A 21,767-nucleotide genomic window follows, 5' to 3' on the forward strand; every position below is an offset into this window, starting at 1 on the left:
ACATAAAATTAACACTTTTTTTCCAACTATTGGTAAAAAAATTTACATAAATCACAACTGTTGTACCATCTGATCAGAGATTGGAATTTGATTAAATGTATGAGAGAAATTCATTTTTTTAGACTGATAGGAGTCAAACCGAACAGCACAAGTTTTTGATCCATTTATTATCAAAGACTCTTCCATCAAAATAAAACCCATTATTCAGAAAGAAAATCCAATCATTGCTACATACTCAGCAACTCCTGTTATTTTCTAAAATCATTAATCAGCTGACCTCAGTCAGTTAAAACCTCCCAGTACAGTATGGAGATCCCCACAGGTCCAGCTGTGACCGAGCATAAAGAGAAGACAGAAAGCCAGGGGAGAGGTTAGAAGTGATGATGAGCACTTGCCATGGTGAGAGGAGTACACTGCGGAGTGAACTGACCCACAACAACGAGAAACCACCAGAACAGCAAACGAAAAGATGGAGATGAAGATCTGTTTCCCAACTCCATAAAACACATGCAGTTCACCTCTACTGTTTTACTGACTGAACACACTTGTCCGAAAAAGGCTTCACTGGAGCAATAATATGCAGCTAATGGCACTAGTAGAAAGAATTATGATAGTCCTGCCTCAGTGCTGTAAGTAGACTAGCTAGAATACTTTGATACAAAAGGATTTTTCTGCTATTGTCTCAGCAAGTCCCCATCCCCTCCCCCCAAGCACCTGCATTCTGCAGATCCTCTAAATCAGCACTCTGTTTTCCTCTGTGTTAGGGTGGAGTTCAAAATTTCAGAATACAGGTTAAAAATAAAGGATTTTAATTCAGTCCACAATACAATTAGAAAAGGCTTATACAGAATACAGTTACAGTTGTGAGCAAAGGTCTGGCTACCTTTGGTCATTTTTTTTTTTAAGTAAAAAATAAGTTTACACATCTTCGGAATCTGATCACATCAGACTTCGGAATCTGAAGAATCTGGAGATATTATGTATGGAGAAATGGACTTAGGTTTCAGTCTCATGAAACAAGACTCAGAGCTGTTATTTTTGCAAAGAGAGACTGCACAATGTATTCAATGAAGCAGGGCCAACAATTGTGGCACACACAGTTTTGAGAAAAATATTTAGTTTTTTCTCTCAATTATTGTACTTGAAATGAAGGACATATTTTTGTACTTATCTTGAATGAAATATCAACAGTATAGCCTTGACCCAACTAATTTCTATAAATGCTGCCCAATTTCAAACTTTCTTTTTTTTTTACAGTTCTCGAATTGTTATGAATTGCAGACTTACTTAGAAAGCAATAATCTCACTGAACCTTTCCAGTCTCTTTTTTATCAGTACCACAGCACTGAGTCAGCCTTGGCTAAGGTTATAAAACATCTTCTTACATCTGCACATAATGCAACCCTTAGCGTTCTTATTTTACAAGATTTGACCCCAGACTTTGACATCGTGTGCCATTCTATTCTTCTACCGAGGCCATGTGAGGTTGGGTTGCACCGGACTGGTTCACCTTTAATCTCATGGATAGTAAGCAGCAAATTTCTTTCCCTGACCTTAATTCATCAATTTCTTCAACCTGCAAGTAGTCCCTCCAGGTTCAGTCCTTGGACCACTGCTCTTCCTTACTTACATACTCCCCATACAGATAGACCATACATCATTTTAAAGCCATCAAAAATAATCATGTAGTTAGATCTGAGATTAAACCCTGAAATTAAATATAACTTTCTCATCTTAAATAGTGATCATACTGAACTCCTTCTCTTTGGTCCTAAATCAACTCTCAATAAAACTTGATCTGTAACTCTGTTAGTTAATGATATAGTCCCTTTCCCCCAGGTTAGACTCTCTCATTCAATGCCCACATAACCTCTATTATTGAAACATTTTACAGTATAAACACAATTTGACCAATTTTCTTTCATTCTGCTGCTATTTCTTTTGTATGTGCTTTCATTTTTAGCAATTTGGACTATTGTAATTCTCTCCTTGCAGGCATTGGCTCTTCCTCCCTTAACAAGCTTTAAATGGTCCAGAAATCTGTTGCTACTCTTTTCACTCATACTTCCTCTCACATCCACATTACACGTGTTTTCCATTATCTTTACTACCTGCTTATAAAGCACCAGATTTATTTCAAAATTATTCTGCTCAATTACCAAATGCTAAACAACCTTGCTCCTTTCTACTTGTCTGAGCTCTCCTTTCTTATGAACCCACACTTATCTTGAGCTGATTTGATAACCATCCCCTTGTTCAACCTTCACAGTTTTGGTAATTGAGCATTTTCAAGATTTACTCTTCATGTCTGAAACTCTTACTCCATGTGTAATTCTTTTTCAATATTTAAATTGATTAAATTCAAAATGCATGTTTTCAGCTTACGACTTACCAACAAGCTAATATTACCTTCTCATTACAACTTTATCCTGTCTTCTCCACCATTGACTACATCTATGTTTTGCCTATCTTTCTTATGGTGTTCTGCTTTATTTACAGTTGTAATTGTCTCTGGGTTCTTGAAAAGCGCTACAGAAGTTTCATGTATTATTGTTATAAGTATTCTAATTTTTATTATTATAAGAAATAAGTAATTTTTGGCAGCTCTTTTTGTTTACCATCTGTGCCATCATTTGTGAAAGGCACTGTACACAGACAAACGAGTCATCATCATAAAGCCCAAATCCTGCACAGAGCGGTTCAGTAAATGTGGTGTTGAATGTGTATAGGTGGTTCAGTGTGAGGGTATCAGTGGAGACACTGTAGAAGGACAGAGTTCCAGCTAGACAGTCCACATACACTCCTACTCTCTTAGAGCTGGAGGGAGGAGCAGGGATATCAGTGCTGTTACCGTTGTGCCAGACAGAGTATCTGTTACTATAACACTCCAGACTCCAGGACTTTTCATTCAGTCCAAACACACAGTCAGCACTGTCGCCCTTCCTGCTGATTGTTTTATAAGTCAGAGCTATTTCAGTTCCATCACCGCTCCACTCAGCCTCCCAGTAACAGCATTCAGTCACACTCTCTCTACACAACACCTGATCCCAGCAATCAAATCTCTCTGGATGATCAGGATACGACTGTATATATCCCATATTTGTCACCTTTCTGTTCCCGTCAGACAGAGAGAGTCGTTTGTGTGCTGTTTCTGGGTCCAGTGTAAACTCAGAGGAATCTGCACACAAGAAGAGAGATTAGAGGAGAAAACATTGACACACAAGAAAAGGGATTAGAGGAGAAATAAAAAAAATAAAGGAAGAGAGATTAGAGGAGAAATATTGATACAGGAAGAGAGATTAGCGAAGAAAATAAACACATACAAGAAGAGAGCTTAGAAGAGAAAAACAGTGCACAAGAATAGAGATTAGACAAGGAAACACCAAAAAACATAAGAGAAATTAGAGGAGAAAATTTACAAGAAAGGTGATTAGAGGAGGAAACATGAGAGAACATAAGAGGGGAGATTAGAGAAGAAAAACAACACAATAAGAGAGATTAGAGAAGAAAAAACAGTGAACAAGAAAATAGATTAGAAGAGGAAACATCACACAGGAAGAGAGATTAGAGAAGAAAAACAACACAATAAGAGAGATTAGAGGAGGAAAACACACAAGAAGGCAGATTAGATTAGAAAACAACATGAGAGAGAATAGAGAGGAAAATATTGACACGAGAAGAGAGATTAAAGGAGAAAACACACTAGAAGAGAAATTAGAAAAGAAAACAAACATATGCATATTAGATTAGAAAAAAACATGAGAGATTAGAAGTGAAAATATTAACACTTAATAAGAGAAATTCAAAGAAAAAATATGAACACACAAGAAGAGAGATTACAGGAAAAAAAAAAAACAATAGCACAGCTAGTTTGTGTGTGTGAGTGACTGTGTTTGTGTGTGTGTGTGTGTGTGTGTGTGTGTGTGTGTGTGTGTGTGTGTACTCACATTTCTTCAGTCCTGGTTTGATTCTGACTTCGCCTCCATGTTCCACTCTAAACACACACACACACACACACACACACACACACAATACACACACAATATATATAGACTTGATCTGTTTGGGTTAAAATAAACTGTTTAAAGTGATAAGGAACTAAAGAATAAATTCCCCTCTTCTCCCATCGACAAATATCAGTCTACACTTACTGATAAGGGCAAGCAACAAATAAGCTGCAAGTGTGCTACAGAGAAAAACAGTAATAATTACAAGCTGCAAAACGTATAAAGCTATAGGACAATCAGTAAATAATACTGGCACAAATCCTATTAACACTTTGATCCACTGTAGATGCTATGTAGATGCTCAGTTTATCTGTAACTGTAACATTCAACTCAATATCTGTTAATGCAACTGAGCTTGAATTTACGTGTGAAAGTTTCTTTTAAATCTGTCCCTAACCCTAAACCTAACCTCAGATAATAAATACACCTACTCCTAAACCAAATTATAACCTAAATGTTGGTGATAATCAACTATCACCAGAAAGTTTGTTAATGATGTAAGTAGATCATCTATAGGGGACCATCCAAATAAAGTGTGACCCAAAATCTGATTCCTTTCAAAGAAAGTTTTTTTGGCTTTTTAATCAATGTCACACCATACCTCAGCATCTATTTTAGCATTTACTTGATTCCGACTGACTTGCAGATGTCTTACAGAGAAATTGGCTAATAATATAACACTGACACAAATAAAAATAATGTTAGCAGTGAACTCAATCAGGTTTGTTGTATTTTTTTTCTCTTGGCTGTGCAAGTGCTTGTCTGTTTACAGAGAGTGCATTTACATGCACTTAATAATCCAATAACTGCAGAAAATCAGATTTTGTCAGTAATCGAATCATTTGAATAATCCGATAATGTGAAACTCCTGGTCTGCATGATTCAGGCAATAATCGGATTTCTGCTTTGCAATTAGCCAACAAACTCACAGAAGAAGAACTGATGTAAACATAATGTAAAACCCAAACATTGTGCAGCTTTACCTGAAAATATGAACATGCAACATCTAGAAGATGAAGAATATTTAAATCCTTCATTTTGTCAAGAATGCAGTTGGTTTCAGCTTCACTTCTAGCGTTTTTCTGCCATCTCATGGCAACGCTGCTTGCTTATTTCCAGTACCGTGGTCATTTGCACATGTGCAGACTAAGAAATCTGAAAGAGATCTGAGTAAAAGTACACACGTGCTGAGAAATCTGATTACTGACCTAAAATCCAGCCTCTTTATCATATTTCTTTCAAATTGGATTTGTAGATCTTGCTTTGATCTAAAAAAAATCGTAGTGTGCTGTTTACATGATCATTTGAATAATCAGATAATTACAGAAATCTGATTATGATCAGATTTGTGAGTGCATGTAAATGCACTCATTGACATCACATGATGCAACGCTCATTGTGTGATGCCATATACAAGTTCACAGGGGTTTGTTTTATCTAAAAATACAAACAAATTTACTTCTATTTTGGAACATTGAAATGTTTATTTGTGCAGCATAACTTCAGAGGACAATGATTTGAATTCTAAGAAATGGTCTAATCAGAAGACAATCTATAACTCTACCAAGTGTGATTATTGAGTTTAACAGTCGTTAACTTTTGAGCTAGTGGTTTGGTAGTGTTAAACGCAATAAAAACATGATTCTGACAGAGGCTGCGGATGTTACAAGTGACTGTAAATGTTTTGAAACATATATTGTCGATTTCCACACTATCTCTATTAGAAATCTTACTTAGATAGAAAGGTAAAAAGGTAGAAATGTTATTTCTTAACTTGTCTACTTAGATGTCTTTAGACAACTCTTTTAAAACATTGTACTATGTGAGAGGCTAATTTAATAGACATGAGAACATGAAATTTATAGATAATTTTAAATAGAGACAGAGACATGCAGAACAGCTTGTAAAGAACTGAGAATAACACGGTACAGTTACAATATGAAAACAGAGCTGACACACTGAACACTGCTTCTGATATGCACACATCCCTCTCGTCCTCTGAACCAACAATGGGAGCAGAAGGTATAGAAAAGAGAGGCAAACCCTTCTCATTAAGTAAATGTATTTCTTTTTGTGTTTGTAGTTAATTGCTCTTTACATGGGTTCTTTATGTTGCTTGGGTTGCATTAAAAATCAAAAGACAAAAATATTAATATATGTAAAGAAGTCTGCTTGCCATAATGAGTTGCTAGCTTACCACAATGAGTTTTGAGCCACATGGGAAAGGAGAGTCCATGAATATGAATGTGTGTTTTGAGGCAAAGAAGAATGACTGCTGTTCTACAGCACCTATTCTTTACACCAACCAATATCCTTACTGCAGAGATGGTACTGACCTTCTGCTGTCTGAACTGTGCTGAATCACATCATTATATCACCTCTCTTGTTATTGCATGCTGTGCAATATATCAAAACCTGCTACTTTAATGACACACTTGCACACTTTACACTGTAAATACTGCCAATATTCCTAGTTAAGTTTATACTCATTGTGTTGAAACTACCTCATACCACTTAGTGCAATACCTGATCATGTAAAAACAAAAAAATCTGTTTTATATGCTGTGTGAACGTGCAAATAGATATGCTTCTATTTCAGCTCTCTCATACTCTAATTTACGTCTATTTTTTTTTATTTCTGCCTAAATTGTGTCTATTTTTGTTTCTATTTTTATTTTTATTTAAAGATCTATCTATCTATCTATCTATCTAATAATAATAATAATAATAATAATAATAATAATAATAATATTAATAAGAATAATAACATAATAACAATAATAATAATAGTTAGCAAAGTCACCCATTTAACCAGTTACCACAAGGATACATTTAAATAAGAACTGTTTTCAGAAAGAGTTCTTTTTAAGATTGGAATTAACCCTAGGTTTCAGTGCAGAACCATACATCTGAGAAGTTGACAATTTAGTGGCCTTTTTTTAAGGGTCACACCCCTCTGAACACAATTGTCCATACCTCAGTTTGTTGAGTGAATCCTCCAATCTAGCAGAGAGCAACTTCACTCCTGATTCTCCTGGGTGGTTGTAGGTCAGATCCAGTTCTTTTAGGTGTGAGGTGTTTGAACTCAGAGCTGAAGCCAGAGAAGAACAGCCTTTATCTGTAATCATACAACCAGATAATCTGGAAAAAGAGAGAGATAGTCAGAGACAAACTGAGAAAAGCAATGCATATCACAAAATGACAGTTTCACACAAATAATGAAAAATGTTTAAAAATCTACTACATATCAAGTGTTTTTTTATACACATATATGAAAACACAGAAGATTTGCATGCACACTGCATGTTTTGGGTTGTTAATAAGATGACAATTTTTGTGTTGGAGAGATCATGACCCTTGGTTCCTAGTACCACCACTGTAAAGATAAATAGGATAAATCATTTCAAGTCAAACCACTCTAAATGACTTCATTTATATCTCAACCATCTCAGCTGAAAATCTGTGCAAGTTTAGCCCAAGTTGATTAGAATTCTCTTTCTGATATTCACTGCTTGTTAAACAAGAAATATCATGGTTTAACTATCTATTCCAGAATAAACTGACAGAAAACTGACCTGAGTGTCTCCAGTTTACAATGTGAACTCTCCAGTCCAGCAGAGAGCAGCTCCACTCCTGCATCCTGCAGATCATTGTTACTGAGGTCCAGCTCTTTCAGGGAGGTGTTTTCTAGTTTTAGATCTTGTCCCAGATTTTCACAAGCCTTTTTTCCAAGATTACACAAAGCTAATCTACAAAGGGAGAGTAGATCTTACAATACAGTCAAAAGTGAGTCTTAAAAAAACAGTGTGCCATGTTTACATAACATGGCTAAAATTTTCACATATTTTGACATTACTAGGATGGTTAGAGCAAGAAATATAGTAGACAGTCACAATAAATAGAGGACAAAAATCTTAGTAAACAGTTTACTTTTACTTCAAAGTCAAATCATTAAGTAATGAATTGACAAAAAGCTAACCTGAGTATTTGCAGTTTACACTGTGAACTCTTAAGTCCAGTAGAGAGCAGAGTCACTCCTGCATCCTGAAGGTCGTTGTTACTAAGGTCCAGCTCTTTCAGGGAGATTTTCTGTTTTAAAACTGATTGCAGATTTTCACAAGATATAATCCCAAGACTACACAAAGATAGCCTGCAAATGTAGAATAAATACACACATTTTACAATATATCCAAAGTGAATTATTTGACTGGAACAAGAATAAAGTATTTAAATCATGAAGCACAGCATGATGACTTAGCTCAATAAGGGCTGATAATCTGTGCAGTGCAGTGGCTCTCTGACCTACAAGAGTGTCAATAAACAAGACGGCGTACTAGAGTTGGAGGTGACAACTTACACATCTAACAGCAGTAATATTATATTTTTATTAATAAAATTCTGTTAATTATTTTTAAATGTCCCCCATGCCTAGTGTAGATGCAAGATTTGTAAGTCAATGTTATGTCTGGTGTATCCACAAGAGAGTGTTCTGCATAATATTCTGATATTACAAACCAGTAGATTTCAACATGGGATTCATGGGATGGTCATCAGAAATAAGTATATGGCACATATTTCACAGTCACTTTTTCATAAAATCAGCAGTGTACAGTAGCACTTCTTCCAATCACTGTAATTCAGCTTATAAAGTAGACTGTTTCATATTAAATATTCTATTTTTGCAAAAGGTAATACAGTCACTCTCAAAACTAAATTTAAGTCAATTCCAGGCCAATATGCAAAGCTTTTGTACTGAGCCCTCTTAACAAAACAGGTCCAAAAAGACCTGACTTAATAGTGCAATATCCACTTACAACCTGTGTCATTAGATGATGGTAGAAAACATAAAAAACCATAAAACATGTTCTTTGTATTATTTATCAATACTAATCAAGAACTCTCAAATCATCATCACAATGTGCTCACCAGTGCTGAGAGCACTAGCATTGGGTAAAAAGAACAGAACTGGCATGGTGACCCAATAACATTCAGGAAAAGTTCCATTCAATTTACTGAGCAGGCCTACCAAACAGTCCATCTGAGTCAATCAAATGTCTGATTCAGTTATGCATTTATAAATCAACTTTCCTGTACCATAAGATTAAATCAGAGCTAGGAGCCTGGCCATTTCCTAATTATCATCAGATTATACCAAAAAAAAAACATCACTCACATACAGGAGCATGTGGACTGTTAACAAAACAGGATGTGCATTCACAACCTTATGAATAAGGCAAGGCCCAGAATACCTTAAGTATGTGCTAATTAGGTACAAAAATGTATATATTTGTAGGTAAATTGTCTCTATAGTACTTACTGTATGTCTCTATAGTACTTGTCTCTAAATTTTCTTTATAGTACTTACTGTTTGCATGAATAAAATTCACAGAAAGCTGACCTGAGAAACTCCAGTTTACAGTGTGAACTCTTGAGTCCAGCAGAGAGCAGTTCTACTCCTGAATCCTGAAGATCATTGTTGCTGAGGTCCAGTTCCTTCAGGCAGGAGGTTTCTGATTGTAAAACTGACTGCAGAGTGTCACAGGACTGTTTACTGAATTTACACATAGCAAGTCTGAAAAATGAAGTTAGAATGAATACAGCACATCTTACAAAACACACAATAAATTGTATTTACTTGATTTAAAATAGAAATACTGACCTGAGTATCTCCAGTTTACAGTATGAACTCCTCAGTCCAGCAGAGAGCAGCTCCAATCCTGAATCCAGCAGGTCATTGTTACTGAGGTCCAGTTCTTTCAAGGAGGAGTTTTCTGATTGTAAAACTGACTGCAGAGCAACACAGGACTGTTCACTGAGTTTACACATAGAAAGCCTAAAAAAGATGAATAAATGCAATACATTTTACAGTACACTCAAAAGATGTTTCACATAAAAAATATTCTGTCATATCAAAACTATGTAACTAATTTTATCTATTTTTCACAATTGAAACCATTCACAGTTTACATGACAAATAAACCAATAAAAATGGTCCTGTTTGTAATAAAACCTTGTTACATAATTGTCTTATAAAATTAATATTTCAAGACTTTTTGGTCCCACTTTATATTAAGTGTCTCCAATAAATGTGTAGGTACAGTGAACAAAAGTGCAACAACAATGTAACTACTAATGATTTAGTCACTGTTACAGATGGACTACAGAAGTACACCTTATGTAATTACACATGTATCAACTTCAGTTTTGCCTCATGTAATTACATAAGTGTATCTTCATAGTTGTAACAGCCTGTTCTCTCTCATGTAATTACACAAGGGTAATAACACAAGTGTAATTACATTTGTAATCAGACTGGAACAGCATTTTTTAGAAGTTTTTTTTTTTTTTCCAGCAGTAAAAGGAAGTATCTAGTAACCTACATTAAGACATTGCTTACACAGTATCTGCCAGCTTTCCTAACATTTATGTTGCTGGTGCTTTAATGTTGTAAATGTTTCAACTTTAAATCATTCTGTAATGTGACAGTACAGCAGATCACCCCTTATCTTAAAATGTAACTCTTATGACATTAATTAAATTTGTTGCATTTCCCCCAAAGCAAGGTCTATATTACCACTCCATTATTACACAGTACCTATCTAACAACTACACTGGAAGTGTCCACTTATTTTAAAGTGTAACTTTAACACTACACTACAGGGAAGTTCCTGTGTAGAAGATACACTTGTGCTATTACACTAAGCAAAACTGAAGTTGATACGCAAGTGTAATTACATAGGCTGTACTTCTTTAATCCATCTGTAACATTGAGTAAATCATCAGTAGTTATAGTGTTCTTGCATATGTTACTCATGTGTAACTACACAGTTGTTAGAGACACTTAATATAAAGTGGTACCCATGACAATGACATGGTATTAACATATCACTGCTTATTTCTATAGTGCTGGTATAAAACTGAAATGCTACATAGAATTTTTGAATTCAGTAGCATTGACCTTAGTATCTCCAGTTTACAATGTGAACTCTTCAGTCCAGCAGAGAGCAGCTCAACCCCTGCATCATGCACTTTGTTGTTACTGAGGTCCAGTTCTTTCAGGTAGGAGGTTTCTGTTTGTAAAACTGACTGCAGAGTCTTACAGGACTGTTCACTAAGTTTACACGTAGCAAGTCTGCAATAAAAGAAAACATGCAGCACGTTAAAATACACTGAAGAGATAATGTTGTAATTGAATTAAATGGATTGCACAATAAAATTACAGCCAATAAATATACAGAAGGTATGTAATTCTTGGTGTTAATTTACAGACATGAAATGCACATTTTTTGAGGCATGTCACTTTAATACCTTGTAAAATATAGTTAACTGCTTTATTTTTCCCTACTTACATGTGCATATCATTCACATTAGTTGTTCACAGGCTTTCCCACATGTAAGGCAATAATCTCACACATCAAGCAGTCATAGACCAATTTTTGGCTTTTTAATTGATTAAAGTCATACTTAAGTACAACAATCACAAACTGTAGCTTGTGTTTCAATTACTTGCTTGAGTAGTTTGTTATGTAACTTCCATCTATGACCTGTAAGTTGCGGTTTATGACTTGATTCAAAACCATGAACATACAAAATAAACAGTTATGCCTTTTTTTTATGACCCACTTTTTGTCACTCAATGAAGGCTCACAGAAAAGCATCCTTTATTAAAAACATGATATAAGAACAAATAAAATAATTTAGTGTATGTGTTTTATATAGAATAAATCTAGAGAACTATTCTGGTGGGATAATCTGTCCAGACAAACACGGCTATACATGTAAAGTAATGTTACCACAGAATGTTTGTAATGTTTAAGACTAATTTGGATAGGATAACTTAAGTTCAAAAGTTACATCAATGGATGAGCAGGAGAAGTGTCAGATACCCTATGCAATTGCTTACCTAGATAATCTATTTCGATTATTGAAATTGCCTGTGGGCTATTCATGCCTCTAAGGTTACCAAGTTATCGCTGTGTAGAGCTTTCCAGGCATGTGCATTTTATCTGCATGTAAGCTCCACCCGTTAAAATCAGCACATATATTTACACTGAAAGTAATAACGTATTAGAAAATGCAGACTGATAAAGCAGAACACATTTTATCAGTGAAATATGCTGTCAACTACAATATGATGCAGCCTTAAAGCATGAGAATGAGATCAAACATTTAAATATAGAAAGGTTAGACTAGTACAAAAATCATGTGTAGATTGAATTAACCATCTTAAATTAGACTATGTTTTTCCTTAAAATACATTTCAAAAACATCTAATTTAAAATACTTTTTCATGACACTCTGGACAGATATTTCACATCATGTTTATATTAATTACATTATATTTATTATATTTATTAAAACAATTTAAGCTCAGGCATGTTTAAGACTCACAAACATAAACATTGAGCCTGGGCTTGTGTGTATGTGAATTTAATATATAAAGATGTAATCCAAAAAACTCACTAAATCAAACATGATGCTTCTAGCATTTAAATTTTCATTTGTGCAGTTTACAGCATGAAACACAGCAGTGCACAGACACCATATTTCAGGAGTTTTTTCCTCAGCAATGCTACTTTTTATATATTGGTCTCAAAAGTTTTGTTTGTATATTACACCACCCAAAGAAATGTATTTTGGTGTTAAATACTGTGGTTACAATAAATTGTCTGACAAAGGCACTATGCAGCTCCTGCAGGGAGAGGGAGAGGGTACCACACAAATTCTGCTGTGGAGCAGTAAAAGAACTGCAAGTTGCCGGCCCCTGTACTAGTCTAACCTTTACTTTTTAAACATTTAATTTCTTTTGGCTGCCTTGTACTTTCAGACTACACTGTATTGCAGCTGATGGCATACATCACCCATAAAGTGTAATCTGCTTTATCAGATCGTATTTTCTGTTATCTGTTTAGTTTGGGTTTACAAGTGCTGGTTCTAAAAGGAGGCACTTATATGCAGATAAAATGTACTTGCCTTGAAAGCTCTACATATGAAAAACCTAGCAACCTTGGAGATGTAAACTACACATAGGCAATTCCAATAATCTGAATGTGCCACCCATAAAATCAACTTAAGATCACACATAGCGCTTGTCTGAATATGGATACCTTCTCCTGTGTATGTATTTACGTATCTTTTCTCATTGAGCAGCCAACTTAAGTCACTCACTCTGAATACTCAGACAGTATTAGGCCACCTAGGCATATTTACGTACATACTGCCCATTTGTTATAACATCATTAATGTTAGTATAATGATCTTTATATTAAATACTCACTGAGCCTTTCTGCAGTTTGTGATAGCTGGGATGAGTCTTTTATAACCCTCTTCTGATGTGTTGTATTTCTTCAGGTCAAACTCTTCCCGCACATTCTCTGACTGGAGACGCATGTAGGCCATGACTGAGCATTGTGCAGGAGAAAGCTTCTTTTTTGAATACTTGTCTGGAATTAGAGAGAGACAATATAAGACTTCCACTCTCAGTAATTTCAGTGTTGTTTTATATATAACATTTATGGGGATGCTGTGATTACTCAGTAACCTGTGTCTCTTTTGTAGGCCTGTGATCATTGTTCTCTTCTGTGTCTTGTATTATGTTTGTATATATATTGCCTGTATCATCCTTATGCTTCTGCCATTGTATTTACTTGTTGTCTTCTTGATGTCTCCTAATCTTTATTGTCTTCATGGGTACTCCTACAGGTCCAGCAGCAGGGAGTCATTTAGAGGGAAAGTGCCTTACCCACTAGTCTACTAGTCCTCAGCATAGTCAAGCATTGTAAGTGTTTTTGATAGATGTAATGTATCAGGTCATTCAAACAGACCAAATCCAAATGAGTGTAAACAAAGGGGCTTAGTTTGGGGCTGTAATGCTATATTAAAAGTCAGTTACCAATAGGATTTTACAATTTGGCTGCTTATGGCACCCCTGCTTTGAGTACTGTCTTGCTGCATACACATTTCATTAAAGTACACACAGTACACACAGTGCAAACAATTCAAATCTGGAAAACATTCTTGTAAATAATTAAGTTATTCCTGACAATTATTAATGAAATAGTTACCTTTCAAGATGTAAACTATAAAGGCACTTAATATAATAATAAAAACTGAAATGCAGATGGTGGCAATCTTCCAAGCATGAAAACCTTTTCCTGAAATACAAACCAGATAAAATTTTACAACAGGCCAAACACCAAAGCACATAATTGTGATATTAAGGATAAATTCAGAATTTAGAGTATATGCAGTAAATATTTAGAAAATGTAAAAGTTCTTTAGTTGTAATAATATGTATTTATGTTTGAAATTGTATTAGATATTGAATGTTTATAACATGATTTAAAAGTTAAGATAATATGGTTCTATCTGTGGTCACCCGCTGGTTTTCTCTTAAGTACTATGAAGATAAATTGGTTTCACAGTAAGACCTTTTGTTAAAGTCCCCTAAGTTCTAGGTACTAAATGGGTAAATGTGAGGTACGAAGTTCATAATATTAGATAATTATTTTCAGTAAAAGACTAATTATTCTCAAATGTGTAACAGGTTCAGGTTAAGTGGGCAATGGCAGTCTAAATTACACTGAAATGCCTAATAGGTTTTAGTTATTAAGCAGATTAATGGAAAAATATGTGGAGTAACAAGGTGTTTTCTTTACAACCCAGATTCAAATTCATTTCTATGTAATAGACAGATACAGAACATGCTATATAAGACTCATGTCTTTATATTGTTTTTTTCCCATATAACTGCATGGTACTTGGAGATGTTTCCAGTGTATTTTCCTAGTTAATGTGTGACGTGTGTGTACAGGAAAATTTAGTGTGAGCTTGTCAGTTTACTTAGTACTCAAATTAGGACTCAATTACTAATTACGGCATACTTTACTGCTTCACTAAAATGGTTGTGATATCAGTAAAGTGAAATTAATGACTTAATAGCCTAAGTAATAATTATTTTGTGAACTATGATGTAAAGTGTTACTGATGAATGAATGTATTTATTGTTAATAAGTTTGAGTATAATCATAAACTGAACTATGATAGCGCTTACCTTTAACTTCAACATTTATAGTTATGTCATCATACCAGGACCCATACTGAATGTAACACTGGTAAGCTCCTTCATCAGAAGGTTGAACTGCAGAGAGTTTCAGTGAAGTGTTTCCTTTCTGCAGTTCTTCCTTAAATAGAGCTGTTCTCCCTCTGTAAGACTCCATCTGCTTCTCATTTCTGTCTTCAAAATCTTTATACAAATGCACTACAGTGTCTGTCAGATGCAGTCTGATCCACTCCACTATCATATCCTCAGCGCTGATGTTTGGTTGGAGAGAACAGGGCAGAACCAGATCTTCACCAGCTTCAACAACAAGAGGCGCAGCTGCACCAACTATTTTCAAATGTACTAGAAAGAAAAAAGATGATTACTAAAAAGAATACATCCTGCTAATCCTATCAGTTCTGTCAATGGAGTCACAAGAAGTGTCAAAAGCATTTCTCCACTCTATTGCACTCCATCTGTCACACAGTATCACTGGCCCCCTAAACAGGATCAGCAGAGCACATTAATCACTTGTTTTCATTTTGATATGACTGGTTGATATCATCCTATATAAAACACCAGTTGTCTACTACAACCAAAAACATTGCTGCTTTTACTCTGTCCAAGCTATAAGAACCACATTGATTTCACATTTCAGTCTATATTTTTCCATTATAACTATACCCATTTCTGTAACTAATAATTTATATAATTTAAGCATGTGTCTGTGAATATGAATCTTGGCTTTTCCTACTTTTCAAATACATAACTTTTTATATACAATACACTTCGTCACTTTCCACTTCCTTAACATATTACAAATACAGAAGCCCCTTCACACTAAATGAACATTTCAAACTTAATAAAGCTGAACTGAGAATTCAGAATAAGATTGGAAATTGAACTGGATAACAACATTGAAACTGTATCATTCACCTTTGACTTCAACATGAATGGTGATGTCATCATACCAGGACTCTGATTTAATTGCACACTGATAAACTCCCTCATCAGAAGGCTGGACTGCTGAGAGCTTCAGCGAGGTGTTTCCTTTCCATAGCTCTTCCTTAAATAGAGCTGTTCTTCCTCTATAAGACTTAATCTGCTTGTCATTTGTGTCTTTATAGTCTTTATACAGATGCACTAGTGTGTTAGATTCAGTCAGACCTGTTCTGACCCACTCCACCATCATATCCTCAGCACTGATGTTGGGTTGGAGAGAACAAGGCAGAACAAGATTTTCACCAGCTTCAACAACAAGAGGAGAGGCAGGGCCAACTACCTTAAAATGCTCTGCAATGAAAAACAAACATGATGATGTATAATGAAAAAAGAATAGATAATGTAAATATGACCATGTACACATTTTTTAATTATTCTATGGATGGAATGCTAACCTGCACAAGTACAGTTTATTACTTCAATTCGTAATTAATTAATTAATTAGTTAATGCCTAAAAAAGTTAATGCCTAGCCAATGAACCTGAAGTCTTCTGCTCATGTGGTTGAACTACAGGGCAGCATCATTGGGCACCTAATCATGCACATAGCTAAACATTTACATTTCCCATGAGACAAGCAAATGTCTGAATAGTTGGCATGTAAAATAACAATGGGAACCTGCTATTATTTACATAGGAAAACAACTTGTACATTAAGCAATGCATTAAAATACAGAATACTGAGATGTGGGTCTATTTTTCTGATAAATGAGCTAAAAAAAATATAAATCTTAGGCTGTATTACGTGCTTACTGTACTGTAATGTACTGTAGATACACATAACCACAGCGTAACACACTCTCTGTCTCTCCCTCAGACACACACAGCTTCTTTATCGGATAGTGCACACGTACCTGATGTGGTCTCTATAAAGTCAGTTAAAATCAGTAGCATCACGCAGAGAAACATGATTCCTGAAAGACAGTTTAATATCAAAAAGCAAAAATAGGGTGTTAAAAGCAAAAACAGTGCTGCATGCAAGATGAACCATTCAAACTAAACAACCTGAGCAGACATGGTTGTACTTTAGCTATAACTAACTGAACAATTATCGTAATGTAACCTGATAGCTAGCTAAGTGTGCTTTCATTGCTTACAATAATGCATTTTATAGTCAGAATACTCATTCAAAATGGGCAGGCAACTCTTTGACATACACCAGAGACAACAAATAATAAACTGTAAAACAACTGTTAAGTTTAGCAAATCTTCTCACACTCTCAATTATTGCGGATACACAGATATGTGTCATAACATAGTAATAACAGTATAGTGGTATATAGTAGTTTTACCATTCATCTAGCGTTCTAACACTTTCTAACTCACGAGACAGCGTGTGAACTAACATTTCTTTTTTGTTCTTTTTTCAGTCACAGACACTTCACAGATCAACTTAAAATAGGTATTTTGATATACACTGATCTGTTTACCACTTATAACTTCACATATATGCTATCTAATTATTTAGCAATAAGATATTTATACTTCCTATATACACATACTGGATAAAACATAAATCTTTTGTTACTAGTAAAAAGTTTTACATCTCAGTAACTGTAGTCACTGCAGTGATTGTCCACATTGACTGATATTGTACAACAGTATGCCCATTATTTATAAATAAGAATAGACCTAAACAACTACTGTCATTTCGAAACAGTTGTACATTTTCAAAATATGATGAACTAATGATTTCTTCATAGCTATTGATGATCAGTTAATACTTAGAAACATGCAAATTATACATTTTCTCTTGAGAGTATAAAAATAAAAGCAAAAACTCTTCTGAGTTTCTCTGTAACAGCTGCTGGTGGCCATAAGTTACTGATATGAAATGGAATTACACTGACCTTTATCACAAACAATGTTTTAGTAACTTAGATATCCAGATAATAGAATTGAAGAGTTCACATGAGACAGTCACATGTTATTACCAGGAGAATCTTTTTTTTAATCAAAAATTTACTTTGGGGTTGCTAATTTCTTTTTCTTTTACCTATACAGACTTTTAAAATAGTTGTCAGCTCAAGTACGTTTTCAGAATTTGATAGTGTTCGTGAACTAATAATGCAATAATTAAAATTGTTTTATAATATTGTTTATTATTGATGCAAAATATATATTTACAGCAATAGGTAGCCATGCTTTTTATTGATTTTCTGCTGTCTTGGATTCATGTTGAGTGCTGAAACTGATATCCAACTGAAAACTGAGCTAAAACTGATATCCAGCAAGACATGCCTTTTTACTATCAGTTGTAATAATTACTTACTTGAAATCAATTTTACTTGAAACATAAAACTGTATATTATTTAAGTTCATTTATTATTGTTAGAATGAGTCTAGTCCACTTAGCTGACTGAATTGATGCAGATCAGAGCTCTGATCAACTGTAATTCTCTGATTATCAACAACTCTTCTTCTGAGGTCCTCAGAAATCTCCTTTCTTTGTACCATAATACACTTCCACAAACATGAGTTGTGAAGATCAAACTCTGATAGATCCCTGTTCTTTAAATAAAACAGAGTGGTCACTCACACCTGATTGTCATGCCATTGATTGAAAACACCCAACTCTAATTTCACCTTCAAATTATCTGCTCTAAAGTTTCACATACTTTTGCCACTCACAGATATGTAGTCTATTTAGACTTGACCAAGTCTAATATTTTTGTCTCATTTGTTTAATTTGTTTCTCTTTATCTACTATTAGGACTTGCATGAAAATCTGTTGAAGTTTTAGGTCAAATATATGCAGAAATATAGACAATTCTAAAGGTTTCACAAACTTTAAAGCACCAATTTATGTTGGAACAGTCAGGTAGGACAAAAACACTTGCAGAATAAGCTGGGGTCCTGATGGCTCAGAAGACATAATGGTGGTTTTCCTAAGATTCTTTAAAAAAATAACTTATGGTCCAGATACAATTATTCACAGCATCAAAGCTGAGAAAGCTCTTAATGTTGGATGAGAAATGATTGCGTTCATATCGAGATTCCTGTCTTTAGTTCAGTTGCAAATAAACATGACTACTCGAGGAGACACATGTAAGATTACTGGGCTATTTACCCCAGGAGAAACATCTAAGCAGCAGGAGAGACTCATGCCACAATGTCCTTTGTCTTTTCATCTCATCTTGTTGTTGTCTAGTAGTACCTACTAACTAGTACCAGAGATACTATAGATACTCCAATGAGTTTTGATCAGTAGCAAAAATTATAGTGTCAATCTGTTTAATCTGCATTTCACAACAGCCACTGATTTCTCACTGCTAAGATCACAAAGTTCTTCTTCGTTTTACATCTCTTCTTAACAAGCCTTTTCTAATCAATGATTTGAATGATGGTGTCCCTTTGATTAGGCTGCTGCAGCACGGGTATTTAACCACATATCTTTACAAGAATAAACACTTAAGAAGACATACCATCTGGGGCTAATTCATTATTTTAGCTCTACCAAGGTTTGAAGAATACATGTAACAGTGTTACATAATCAAGATACAAAAAAGTTACTGTACCCCATTATAGTTACAGTAAAAAAGACAGTGATCAGCTTACAGGAACAGTACATTGAATTTACATTAAAACTGCAGTTTTCATTGAAAAACACTATTTTGCATGGTAAAAATGATCACATGAATTGTGCAGATTTGAACAATTATGGGAAGGCAGGGGCCAGTGGAGAGCGCTTTTGTTTGTTGTTTGCTTTTTTTTCACCTGAAATTTTACAGTAATTCTGGTAATCTAACTTTTGCTATCATCAATTGCAATGCTGAAGAGCGATTATAGTAACATTAGCTAAGTATTTATACAGTTAAATGAAACTTTTATAGTACAGAATGCCTGAAACTTGTGAAAGTTGTGAGCAGTAAAGTTGGATTGATTTTCATCTATATGATTCTTTTTGATTTTTAACAATAGGTGCAAAAAATCTTAGAATGTGTATTCTACTAGAAATTATTACTTTTAACTAAAAGTCAGCTACCACAGATTTTGTGTGAAATCAATGCATTTTAAAAAGTTGTAGCACACATTCTTTTTTGCAGATGAGAGCTAAGAAATTACAAATTTCATCACTTGGTTTTTCATCATTTTTACAGTCATAATGAGTATGCATGTCTGAACATACACTGCTCAAATTTGTCAACTTACATTGCTCAAATTTGTCATGCTTATGTCTGAATTTTGTCATTTGGCCATTTTACTAAACATGAGATCAGTGACCATTTGTGTGAAATAACATTAGCTATTTGTGTTTCCACCGTCCCAATGCAGTTATTTCTCACATACTTACCTTTTTTGTGCAAACATGCGACAATCTGATTTATTCCACCAAAATATTCTATAATATTTTCGCATATAAACATAGCACACATAAAGCACAGACATTTTCAAAGTAACCCCCAAATCAACCCTGGCTGTACCATGTGTTAGAATGTACAGCCATAACCAGTAACCATAAAGTCTTAGTGTTTCCCTGTATATTATTACATGTATTACAGCATTTTTAAAATCAGACATATCTCATTCTATCATTCATTTATTTCATGTTAATTTCTTATATTGAAGCTGCAATACAATCAAGTTCATTACATGATCACACACATACGTTTTTAAAAGAGGTTGTCAATCAACATATTGATCTATAATCAGGCACAGTTTGCTTTAAGCTAAAAATGTAGACTATACAGATTTTCCTATGACACTGCAGGGTTTATTGATAACTGTGAGTTAATTTTCAACTCAGTTTCACTCATCAAAACCAAAGCATAATTTTTAACCTCTAAAAATCCCAGGCTTGTTTCATGGTAAGGTGTATTGTTCAGTGCTACAGGAACTTCAATGCAACCTGACTGAGCTATTCTTACGTTATAGAAGTGTGTAATAAAACTTAGGGCCTGCTGGTGGGCCCTGGCCATTTAAGAGGTTAAACAAAACTATATAATCGAAGAACACAGTCCATACAGTAACCATTACATTCATGCATTAATAAATAGATGTTCATTTCCTACCTTTTATATTTCTGAACACTGTGTCATATTAAAGAAACCTCATTCATCTCTTGATTGTTCATGTCTGTTCTGCTGTTTGAAGTGCATGATGAAATTACAGTGGGTGTAGTTCACTGAACAGCGTCACTAAACAGGTTCAGGTAACACTTTCATAGTTAATAAGTAACCATTCAGGGACTAAGCAGGGACAAATGAAGAGTACTGCATGAACATTTAAGTAACTACTTATTTAATTAATAACAAATTACCCTAATCATTAGTTCATTATTACCTACTGAGTAATTAACTAGTACTCCTTGATAGTTAATAGTAGTTACTTAAGTGTTAACACAGCACTATTAATTTGTCCGTGCAGTTACCTATTTACTATGAAACAGTATTATAAAGCATTATCCAGGTTCAGTTTACATTTAAGTAATGCTGTTGGTAAGACAACACTCTACACATCATTACACATACACTCTCACTCAGACACAAAGACTACAGTTTTATCTTTATGACAAGCTAAAGTTTAACAGAATGTAATCAGCTGTACAGGCTTCAGGGTGAAATTAGATATCTGGTCTCACAAATCAGAACTGCTGTGGTCCAGACCATGAACTTTCCAAGTTACTCTTAAAATAAAAATGTATGTGTCCTCATTAGCATTGGATAATTACCCTCAAGAACTCTTTTATCTGCAGTTTGCAGAGATAATGTTCTTTAG

At 34.5% G+C, this 21,767-nt stretch overlaps 1 protein-coding gene across 1 annotated transcript; it reads right to left on the minus strand.

Moving 5' to 3' along the window:
- Positions 1 to 1,001: 1,001 nt before the first annotated feature.
- On the minus strand, positions 1,002 to 21,162 carry LOC118800198. The gene is made up of 14 exons (XM_036560383.1): positions 21,062 to 21,162; positions 16,904 to 16,963; positions 15,985 to 16,341; positions 15,061 to 15,411; positions 14,072 to 14,161; positions 13,285 to 13,450; positions 10,966 to 11,139; positions 9,667 to 9,840; positions 9,406 to 9,579; positions 7,987 to 8,157; positions 7,583 to 7,756; positions 6,984 to 7,148; positions 3,948 to 3,994; positions 1,002 to 3,178 (listed from the first exon to the last, which is right to left on the minus strand). The coding sequence occupies exons 2-14, from the start codon at positions 16,956 to 16,958 to the stop codon at positions 2,565 to 2,567; spliced, it is 2,712 nt and encodes a 903-aa protein (XP_036416276.1). The 5' UTR covers positions 16,959 to 16,963; positions 21,062 to 21,162; the 3' UTR covers positions 1,002 to 2,564.
- Between the last annotated feature and the right edge of the window lie 605 nt (positions 21,163 to 21,767).

This window comes from Colossoma macropomum, unplaced genomic scaffold (genome assembly GCF_904425465.1).
Source record: "Colossoma macropomum unplaced genomic scaffold, Colossoma_macropomum, whole genome shotgun sequence".
NCBI classification, from domain to species: Eukaryota; Metazoa; Chordata; class Actinopteri; order Characiformes; family Serrasalmidae; genus Colossoma; species Colossoma macropomum.

Bases quoted from the DNA above. Each gene is read 5' to 3' on its own strand.
- LOC118800198 (XM_036560383.1), bottom strand. From the start codon at position 16,958: ATGTTTCTCTGCGTGATGCTACTGATTTTAACTGACTTTATAGAGACC. The intron at 15,412-15,984 runs GTGAATGATACA...TTTTCTTTCTAG, and splicing joins CATTCATGTTGAAGTCAAAG to TACATTTGAAAATAGTTGGT. The intron at 3,179-3,947 runs GTGAGTACACAC...TCTTGTGTGCAG, and splicing joins CAAACCAGGACTGAAGAAAT to ATTCCTCTGAGTTTACACTG.